Source organism: Numida meleagris, chromosome 8 (assembly GCF_002078875.1).
Source record: "Numida meleagris isolate 19003 breed g44 Domestic line chromosome 8, NumMel1.0, whole genome shotgun sequence".
NCBI classification, from domain to species: Eukaryota; Metazoa; Chordata; class Aves; order Galliformes; family Numididae; genus Numida; species Numida meleagris.
The window spans coordinates 9694969-9705907 of NC_034416.1; the positions used below are offsets into that span (position 1 = coordinate 9694969).

Sequence of the window (10939 nt, forward strand, 5' to 3'; positions counted from 1 at the left end):
TGGGCTCTCCCAGGTCATGCAGCAGGATGGTGCACCTGGAGTGCTGTCAGCTCCTGGGTGCTGCGTGAGAAACAGCAATCTAGCTCTAGCTGCCCCTCCGTGCTGGGGGGAAAGCTCAGCTATGTTTCAGAGACAACCTTTGAACCACCTCCTCTGCTTCCTGGCAGAGCCCTGGAAGGCTGATTACTACTGCTCACCAAGGAGGTGCAAAGATGGGAACTGCAAGAATAAGGTACTTTTTGAAGGAAGGGGTTTTTAACTAGCACCAGAAGCCAACTAGACTGGATGATGCAACGAGGGCTGCTGTGTTTGGGGATCTTCGCATAACAGTCTTATGCGTAACCCAGCTGGACTGCAGGCTTCAGTGTTTTGTTTGTGTTGGGCAAGAGCAAAACATGACTAAGATGCAGCAGCGCCAAGCCTCGCCTCCTGCACAGCGCCAGGGAGGGGAGGCAGGGGCTGGAGCAGGGCTGCACCCCTCGGTGCAGCCTGGACGGGGGGTCAGGGACAGGGGTTGCAGAGGGGAGGGGACGGACGTGCTGGGTGCAGAGGGTGCTGGGTGCAGAGCGGAGCTGTCAGGCAGGGAGCAGGGCGTTAGGGGCCAGGTGACGCAGAGCTGGGTGGAGGAGGGAGGCGCGGGTTACCAGACCACAGCACGCTGCTGGGGAGATTTTATTATCAGCCTCCCTGGAGCAGGAGCTGCAGTAAGAGCCTGCCTCTTCCTGGGCCTGGCGGGATAGGGAGAGGGAGGTAAACATCTTCTGTGCTCGGGAAGAGATCACGTTCCTGGTGCAGGGAGGCACGGAGTGCCCTGGCTCATTCTGTACTGGATCCCAGCCCCAGCTCATGAGACACAGAGAAAGCTTAGGCCTGGGAAGCCTGGGGGAGGAGGGAAGGGGAGGTGGGGATGGACAGTAGCAGCAAGGAGCAGCTCCTGCCCAGCCTTGGCGTGAAGGGGAACAAGCCCATCTCAGCACCCTGGGGCTTGGACTGGGTGGGACTGAGCCGTTGCAGGCCCCAGCGGCCTTGGGCTAGGTCAGCAACCCAAAAGCAAAGAGGAGCAGCACAAGAACTCCCGTGTCAGCTGGGAGGGATGCAGCTAGCCTCCCAAGGCCCTGGCTCCCACTTCTTCTGCACAGTTGCTGATGGGAGCAGTGTGCTTCCCGCACCGCATGTCTGAGCCCTTCCCTTTCCCAGCACTGTGGGGAGGAAGAGCTGCTGGGCCTGGGGCTCCAGGGGGTGGGGGCTGAACGCTCGCTGGGGCTCAGCCATTGTGTGGGGCTGCAGCAGGAGCTGCGCCTGGGCCTCGCAGAGAAAAGCAGCGGGCTTGGAAACAGAGGTGCCTCTTGCTGGGAAAGCCTGGGGCATTCACGGGGAGAGGGCGCAGCTGCCTTGGCATGACCTTAGCCTGGGCTGCAGAGCCACTAGTGATGCAAGATGAGACAAGACCCCGCTACTGCCTGCAGCCTTCGCTGTCTGCAAGTCTCAGGGCTGGAGCTGCTGGGAATCACACATGCCTGTTCCCCCAGGCGGCCTTGGCACTCGCAGCTCTTGCTCAGCACTGAGCTGCTCCACTGCTGCCGGTGCCTTGCTGCAGGCACCGTGCTGGGAGAAGGGCTGGGAACACAACTCTGCAGGCTGCAGCAGGCAAACCAACCCTGTGTGCCCAGCCTGGGCCGTGCTCTGCCTGCAGACAGTCTCTGTGCTGGGCTATGTGCTACGGCAAGGAACCCAGTAGGAGAGCAGATAGGGCTGATCTGCAGTGAGGGGCTGCACAGCACTCAAGTCCTTTGCAGTGTGCTAGCAGAGAGCAGAGGGGTGAGCTGGCCCGGACATCACACTGTCTGGTGGGGCCAGCAGCATTACTGCTCCGTGGTACAGGGCTAAATACCCAGGGTGAGGCTGCTGCACGGAGGTGCGAAACCAGGGCTGGGGTACAGGATTTATTGAAAGGAGCACTGAGACCCCCCCAGAACTGTGCTGGTAGGAGGGGTACTTGTGTCCTTTGTGGCAGTGTGTGCTGCTGGCCTGTCTCTGTCAACATTCTTAATATGATACAGAGTATACAAGTAATTACAAAAGTGGTCTATGTCCATACAGTGTCTGTGGGCCAAGACAGTTTTATCACTCTCTGCTCTGCTTGAACCTGTCTTTTGTGTCTGTTAGCAACAGACAGGGCTTTGGTTTTGTCCTGGGTCCTGGCCTGGGCAGCAATCCTGGAGGGTGACAACCGATGTGAGCAAAGAGCAGCTGTGCTGCCCAACAGCGCTCGGAGAAACAAAACCCCAAGGAAAGGGATGCCAGGTCAGAAGCAAAGGGAGGAGAGATGTCAAGCTCTTCTTCTTGGTGGTCCCACACACGTGAGCTGCCGCACAGGATGGACCAGCTTGCCCCCAGCATGCAGACGCTGGCCCTGCTCAGCACCAAGGGGCTAGGGCAGCCCTTTTCTGCATGTCACTGCTGTCACTTGAGGCTCACGGAGAGCTGCTGAGGGCCTGACTGCACCCTGCGCGCAGCCGATGCCATAGTTCAGTGTCCCTTCCTCACTGTCAGGGATGTGTGTGGGCCGCAGAGAAGCACCTGGAGAGCTGTATGTACTGCTGCTTGTGCCGTCCTAAGTGTTGTCCTTATCCTTATGCTGTCCTTGTGCTAAGGAGCAGCCCAGGGTGCCAGTCTTGCAGGTCTGCAGCTCCCCAGCTCACTCCTGCACTCAGCACCTTCCCCAGCCTCTGACAGTGGTGTCATTCTCATTGGCTCCTTGGGGACAGGGAGAAGATGCTGCTCTGGATGTGCCACACGCTGGGCTCTGTTGATGCAGTGTCTAACCCGGGCAAGGAATGCATCTCTGCCACGTGCCTGGGTGCAGCTGCTTGTGCCGGTAATTATTGCAGCGTTATGACCCTGCTCTTTGCCTCCCCAGAAGCTGACTGCTGGCACAGACCTAGGTTTCTAGCAGGTCTGAACTGAAACTCCTTGTTTATTTCCTGGAAGCTGGTATCGGATCTGTCTTGTGCCTGCAGGCTGCTTGGCCATGGGGTGGTGGGCAGCCCTGCAGCTCTGCTGCCCCTACCACTGCTCTCTGCTAACCTTGACTTCTGCCCCAGCACCTCCAGCTCAGGGTCTGTGAGCCTGGCGGCACGGCTGGCTGCAGTTTGCGTGTGCCAAATCTGGATTCAGACTTGCAGGGGATGGTCCTGCCATGAGGAGGATTGGTCTGAAATTGTGGATGTGGCCCCTGTGCCTCTTCCTTTGTTGGTGTGTGAGGTACACGGATGCACACCAAGAGGATGCAAGGCACCCTGGCAGCGTGGCTGTTGGTGGAAGCGTGTCCTGCTCTGTGTTCCCTGCACCATCTCGCCCAGCTCCAGCAGACACCCACGAGGCACAAGGAATGACACTGCGCCAGGCCCAGCTGGACCTCTGGGCATTCGGCTGCTGTCCCACACAGGGGAAGGCAATGGCACAACAAGAGGAGCTGCACGCAGCGGCAGCTCAAATTGCTGCTGCCCTAGGCCACACAGAAGAGTCAATCCAGCAAGAGCAGAGGGAAGGTGTGAGGATGAGAGGAGACTGTCACAGGTCGAGCCGGAAGGCCCCAAAATAGCTGGCTGCTGCGTCGTTGTAGTCGATGGCCAGCGAGGAGACGGAGACAAAGAGCTCATCGCCAGCCTTGAGCTCAAACAGTCCCCCCTGGTAGAGAGCGTGGAGGCCGTAGTCTGCCTCGGGTGCCCAGCACTTGGTGCCCACCCCTTTGAGCAGGAGGATGGGCTGGCTGTAGGAGGTCTTCCAGTTGATGCACTGCACGAGCTGTGGCACTGAGACACGGGTGCCGGCCCCGTCGCGGGAGTAGCGGAAGTAGATCTGGGAGTAGACGTAGTACTTGCCTGCCTGGTTGACGCGCAGCCGGCCGTCCCGGTACGTGATGTTCTGCAGGTGCGAGTGAATGGTGCTGTCCTCCCAGCGAGTGATGGCATGGCGGCAGGACTGCGAGAGGTTCCCAAAGCGCCTGGAGCTTCCTGAGGAGAAGGTAGGGTTCACTAAGGGAGTGCACCGTGCTGAGGGGCACTGTTCAGGGCCAGGAGAAAGGCGGGGGTGGCCCTATCATGCTGCTACAGCCATCCCACTCGGAGGTGGGGAGGGGAGGCTGGTCTTGGACTGGAGAGGACGAACATCTGCCCATGTGCCGGGAAATGCAACCTCCCACGCTCAGCTCTCAGGAGGAGATTTATGATTCTATGATCTTTTCCCCATCCCCGCCCCAGAAGCCCCCCAGTGCCCCGCTGGCCTCTCCTGGCTCACCGTCCTGGGCTGGGTTCTGTGGGCGGAGGGTGAGATGTGCTGAGGGTTTGCCGAGTGTTTTGGTAGGAACCTGTCCCTCCGAGGTGTTGAAGTAGCTCCTCTGGGCCTCTGCAAGGAAAGGGACACATGGCTTTAGGGGGCAGAGTGCGCAGGGACCCCCAGACCCATACCGGCACGTCCTTAGCAACCAGAGAGAAGGAGGCGGGAGAACGCCCCACTGACCCTACACAGGGGGAGTTTGCTTGGGGTGAAAATGTCTGGTCAATTATTATCTAACAGTTCCGTGCTGCCCCCCGGGTAGACAGGTTCCCCGGTCTCCAATCAGGCAGATGTAGCGTCCCTCCAACCCGTGCGGGGCACATACGCCCTGCACCCACCCAGCAGGGCAGTCTGCACTCCTGCCCCAGCTCACAGTGCTGCGCAGGCTGGAGTTTGCCCTGGGAGCGCCGAGCACCCTTGACCTGCTGGCACCCCCAGCCCCACGCTGAGCCCTGTGCACGTGGATGTGGCTCAGCCCGTGTCACAGCTCACTGACCCGTGACGCTGTGCAGCAGAGGTTCCCCGTGAGCAGAGCCCCAGCTCCTGCCCCCAGCGCTCAGCGGCATGGACTCACCGTTCACCACGCTCCTGCTGATAACGTTCTCCGTCACCTGAACCATTAGAGAAGAAAAACAACCCCACGGTTTAAAGATGCAAAGGCTGATCCCTGCGCCCAGCTCCTCTCATCTTTCCCAGCTTTCACTGACATGTTCTTTCATGCCACGTCTCTGGACTCTACCAGCTCCTCTGTGCAGAGGGCTTGGCATGCGGCCCCTCCTGTAGTCCTGATTAAATTGAGCCTCTGCCACCCACTGGTGAAGCAGATGGGGAAATTGAGGCAGGCAAGCAAATGGGAGCTCTCCTTTTACGTGTCCCACCCTCCCCAGCCCCGCAGCCAGCAGGCCCAGGCTCACCGTGGCCACGTAGGCTTTGATGGTGTTGGCCAGCTTGAGGCAGGACTGGTTGCTGATCAGCTCTTCCAAGTTGGAGCCCTCCTGCTGCTGATTGATAAGCTGCAGACACCTCAGTTCCTCCGAGCTGCCCTGCGACTGAGCTTTGAGCTGGAATGGAAACACCTGGATGTCCACAGACTGCACAGAGCAGGGCAAGGCAGCACGCATGGCTCGGCTGGGTGCAGGGGGGATCCCTGCAGGGTGCGTGCCCAGGTGAGCTGCCTTTGGCCTAGCTCCTCCCATGTCAGGGTGCCCACAGACACATCGTGGAGCGGAGCGTAACCCAGCACTTCTCTGGGCACAAAGCTGGTGGTGGGATGGGTTGGTACGACCGGGACAGAAACGCTGACTGAAACTGCTCTGCTGGGAAGGAATCAGTTGGCAGGAGGCTGTGGGTCCCAAGCTCTGTCCACAACCTGCTCTGTGAACTGAATGTATTAAAGTTCATCTTGTCCTCCTATGACCCCCATGGCTGGCAAAAGCTTGCTCATCCCAGCGGTTATGGAAATGTGACAGCCTCTTACACTGAGTCTCAGTGCCGAGCATGAGGGGAGGACACAGACTCTTGCAAGCTGCAGAGCGCCAGAGAGATAGAGAGAGAGTGTTTCAGAGAGCACCGAAACTTCCCTTTCTCCATCTCCTTCAGCTCTTCTGCTCCTGCTTTGGGGAAGCAAGCATAACCCAGCCTTAGCTGTGAAGGCATTCACAGACCCTGGGGAAGGGGTTGCCCTGCAGTGCTTGGCTTCGCGTGCCCTCGGCCCATTCAGGGGATGTGCACAGAGGTAAGAGCTGCAGCTCCAGGCTGGAAGCATGCAGCAGCCTGGTCCATGGCTGCTCTATGGTGATGAGGCTCTGTAATTTACTGCTGTTGAGGTTGTTGTAAGCCAAGCTCTCACACATCTCTTCCCTCCCAGGGCCAAGCAATACTGGCTGGAGACCAGACCCCAAGTACTGCACCAGCCCAGACAGAGCTCGAACACTTTGTAATCTGCGCTGGATTGTGGCTGGGGCAGGAAACCTTCCTTCCATGTGATGTGGGCTGCTGAGTAGTGAACTATGCTTTGCTGGCATGTCCCCAGGCTGACCTGGCCCAATTCTGCACAGCTGCTGCCTGGATGATGGGCACAGCTGGCTGCGGGGTCGCTGCTGCTGTGGGAAAACCAAGGCCCAGATGGGATGGCTGCCCTGAAACCAGTGCTCAGGAGCCGGGAACCAGCACAGGCACCTGGACCAGCCCACCGTCACCACCTGGGTCATTCCCCGATCACGGGAGCCAACCCAGCAGCCCGTGGCAGCTCTGTCAGTCTCACCAGCATCCTGTGCTTCCCCGAGGCAGCTTGCTCTGAGCTGCAGCCTGCAGCTCCCACCAGACGTCTGCCTGCCTCCTGACCAGCATCAGTGGGGATTCTGGAATCAGCACAAAGACTATATGAGGTAAGATAAAATGTCTGCTTTTTCTCTCTCTTTTTTTTTTGTGTGTGTGTGCTATTGGGCTGGGTTTACCAGCAGCACTGTGGGTGGGAGATGGGTTGCAGGGCTGATCTCAGAGAAGTGCTGTGGTGCTGGCAGGACTGGAGAAGGTGAGCACAGCCCTCGCAGGGTTTCACCTGGGGTGGGTTTAGGCAGCAGGGCCACAGCCTTGCAAAGGCACGCTTGTCTGAGTGGGTGGCAGCACAGAGCCTGCTGTAAATCCCCAAGTGATGGGGCTGCTCGCATGAAATTCTCCGACACAATGCATGCTTGGGCAGAACCAGTGAGTGCAGCCAGCTCCTGTGCGCTGCCAGCAGCACTAACTGTGGTGTAGGCATCTATAATCAGGGTCAGCCCCGGTAATGTGGCCGGCACAGTCCCAGCGTAACAATGAGCACTGCAACTATACCCCTCTGGCCACTACCAACTGCCTGGCTCTGCTAATTGCCTTGATTAAGGCTTGCTGTGGTAGGCTGCATGTGCCACCAGCACCTCTCTCTGTACGAGATAATTGCAGTCCCTGCCTTGTCTGTCTCCCCTCCTGGGAAGCTGCCACAGAGCAGGACACTTACATTAAACGAGAAGTGGGAGAAACTTCTGTAAAACTGGAGGGCAGACTGTGTGTGTATGTGTTCTGGGTGAAGGAGGCTTGCCAAGGCAAGTGATTTGGTGCCCTCGGGATGCTGAGTTCTGAGCGCTATCCTCAGCACTGTTCCCATGTTGGGATCCGGTGAGAGACTCCAAAAGTCATCCCGAAGATGTAAATCAGTGTAAACAGCCTTCTTCCTTCAGCCCTTCCCTGAGGCTCTGTCTGCCCACATTTCCGTTCTCCTGCCGATGCCTCTCATGTAAATCCCTTGTAATGGGTGCCACAGAAGACCCAGGGAAGGAAAGAAAACCTGGAGGCTGGAGCCTGCTCTGAAGGATGCTGAAATGGCCAGCAGACAGACTGTTCCTCCTGCACCCAGGGACAGGGCTTTGGTTCCAGTCTCCCCCCTCTGTTGTGGTTTTGTGCAAAGCTTGGCATTCTGGTGCCCTTCTACTCCCTCATCAGAGCTGATTGTTACCAAGGGTAGAAGTGCCCAGAGAGCTGCTTGGCAGTCCTTCGGTTCTCCACCTCTCCTGTTTGGTGTTTGACCCTGGGGGACTGCTGTGGATCTGCCTTAGCAGGGGCAGCAGTGTGAGTGTGTGGGGCTTGTTAACAGGACCAGGGCTGTCCCGTGCAGTTCATTGTTGCAAGGGCAGTGCCTGTGTGAGGGCAGTCAGGGGACCTTGAAGCTCTCTGGCTGCTGATGACCATCGGGCAGCAGTGGTGCAGCTGTCAATGGCAGCACTCGACTGCAGCACCTGGTCCGTGAGAGCTGAGCTCCAGAACGGCTTGGCAGGAGCGATGCTAAGCACATGCGGGAAAGGCTGCACCCCAGCGCAGCTGTTTGGTGCCATTCAGTAGGACCAAGAGCCCGAGAGCTCCCGGTGCGGGGTCCCCAAAGCCTCACAAAGAGGGGAGGAAGGCTGCAGCAGTCCTGGAGAGTGCGCGGGATGAGAAGGGCAGGGCACGGGGACCAAAGGGCGCCCGTGCAGCCCGATCCCCGGCCCCAGCCCGGCCCCACAGCCTCAGGTTACCCCCGGGCAGGGAGCAGCCCCGCCGGGACCCGCAGCTCCGGATGGAGCTCAGGACAAGGGCTCGCCCTCAGCGCGACGCGATCCGCGGAGGAGCCCCGTTCCCCGGCGGCGAGCGCCGTCCCACGCCGGGAGCGGAGCCGCGGTTCGGGGCGCTCCCGGGGTGCAGCCCTCGCCCAGCCGCCCTCGGGGCCCCGCGCCGCGCTCACCTTGGAGATGGCCATGGTGAAATAGACAAAGAGTCCGGTGGTGGAGGCGATCTGCAGGGCGAGGATGGCCATGACGGCCACGCTGCCCCAGAGCGGCCCGCACCGCCGCCGCCGCCCCCGCAGCTCCCCGGGATCAGCGGCGGGACCGTCCCCCAGCATGCGGGTGGCCGAGCCGCCGCTGTCGGAGCGCAGGTACTGCCCGGCGCTGGGCTGCTGCGGGGCCATGGCCCGGCCGCCGCTCCCCGCGCTCCGAAGTGCCCGCAGCTCCGGCGGGACGGACCGGGGCGGGGAGGGGCGGGGACACGGGCGGGGGCGGCCCCGGGTGGGAGCGGGGGTGGTCCCCGGGCTGGGGTCGAGCGTGGCCTCGAGGGCGGGGTCTGTGTCCCCCCGTGCTGATGGAGACGGGCGGTGGGCGTTCGTGCGCTGCGAGGATTGCCTTGAAGTGGGAATGCTGAGTTGTTTGGAAAGTAAACGGAAAACCTGGAGAAGGGCTGCTGCCCGATGACTGTAGTCGCTGCTTTGTACTCAGGTGACCGCGGTCTGCAGTGTTTTTAACTCTGCAATGGAAGTGAGATCTTCGTGCACGAACACTATTGTTCTCCCAGAGCCGCTGTCTGTTCTCTAAGGATGGGACGTGGGAAAACTGTGGGCTGGCCCCGGGCCAAACCCACAGACAGCTCCAGTAACCCCAAGTGGTACCCTGGGATAAACTGTGTGATTTATAGCGAAATGGGGAGCTGACTGTGAGCAGGAGAGGCCAGCCCCTGGTGCGGCCCCTGATGGAGGCAGGGACGCAGGCAGTGCTGCAGTCACGGCAGGGGAGCCCCCACCTCTGGAGTGGGGAGAGCTGCTGGGAAGAGCCAGCAAACCAGTGCCTCGCTTCTTCAGTGCTCTTACACCATGAATGGTGGGTTTTTTCGTTCAGGAAAGGAACTTGTCCCACTTTACATCCTGCCTGCCAGAAATGGCACTGTCTCTTCCACTGAATCCCGAAAGCTCTGACTTTCTGCAGACAGATTTCCCCCAGGGAGCTGCTGGTTGGGATGCAGGAGGAGGAACTACTCACAGGTACCACCTATTTAAAACAAAGGAGCAGTTCCATTGTCTCTTTTTACGACTCATCGCGGCTGCTCTGGTTCCTTTGTGTCTGGGGGTGAAGTGGCAGCTCCATAATTGCCTTGGGATCAGCTAGGGGGGTACAGGAGTTGTGCTTTCCCTCAGATGCCAGGGCAGGAGCTTGAACTAGAACCTCTCAAGCATCCTTGAAGTCCCGCTTTGCTCGTGCATTCTTCTTTCCATGTACAAATAGCCTTGTTGTTTGTGGAGCACTGGAGCTCCTGGCCACGTTTGGAAGGTCCCTCATCATCCCTCCTGATCCTTGCTCTCTGGACTGGGTTGCAGGGCACATACCCCAGGAGCAGTTTTGAGAGGGTTTCCTCTGCAGGTCTCCTCCCACCTGTGCTTGGTTTGCCACGAGGTGATGGTGGGTTCATAATCTCAGTGCTTTCATAGCCCCAAGCCCTAAGTGTGCACACATTTGCTGTAATCCCTGCAGCAGTGGCCAGGTACGTCAGGCTTCTCCATGCTGCTGATATGTACTGCATGCTGAGCAGCCACATGACTTGTAGTTATGGCTTCCCAGACACAGAGAAGTGGGTAACTAGTCACCTTATCTGCTTTTATTGCTTTTATAAAAGCCTTTGCTAAGCCTTGAATAATGCAAGCTCTGTACAACTGTCTTCAGATCGCCGATCTAATCACTCACTTTCTGTGCAAAGATCTCTACCACCCTTTCCTAGCATCCACTCTTCCTGTGGGAAGTGGCTGCTGAATTCCTGGTGATCTGTCTTGTAAGGACCTGGGGAGAAAGTGCTGTCCCTTCCAAGTTATATCAGGAAAAATGCTACTGAGATCGGGGGATCTTCCAGCCAAAAGCATCTCTCAAGTCAGGGAGTGGTTTTCCCCTGCTCCATGCAGGACACGGTGCCTGCAGCCCTTGAGAGGCTGTGGCTCTGCTCAGGCACTGGTGTGGCACTGTCCTGCCCTGGCAGTTGTCTGGAAGTGGAAGACAAATGAAGTGGAGTGCCAAATGCAGCAGTAACTGGTGGTGGAGATGGGCTAAAGGAGCCAAATACATTTGAAATTTGGAACATGGATGCATGTGCAGAAGTAGCTTGGGTAGCACTCATCCTTGTGCTGTGGTCCTTGTCCACCTGCTGCTCCATAGAGTGGAGCAAGGGCCCACCTGGGCTCTGCTGGTGAACAGCAGGACACCTGGAGCTGCAAGCGCTCGGCAGCTCGGAGCTGCTCTCTGTTCCGTGGAGATAGGAGGTTTGCAAAGCAGCCAAG

The 10939-nt window shown here is 58.8% G+C and overlaps 1 protein-coding gene across 1 annotated transcript; it reads right to left on the reverse strand.

Annotated features, from left to right (window-relative positions):
- On the reverse strand, window positions 1931-8866 carry LOC110402977 (tumor necrosis factor ligand superfamily member 10-like). Its single transcript, XM_021405656.1, has 5 exons — window positions 8591-8866; window positions 5253-5399; window positions 4913-4949; window positions 4300-4407; window positions 1931-4016 (listed from the first exon to the last, which is right to left on the reverse strand). The coding sequence occupies exons 1-5, from the start codon at window positions 8813-8815 to the stop codon at window positions 3574-3576; spliced, it is 960 nt and encodes a 319-aa protein (XP_021261331.1). The 5' UTR covers window positions 8816-8866; the 3' UTR covers window positions 1931-3573.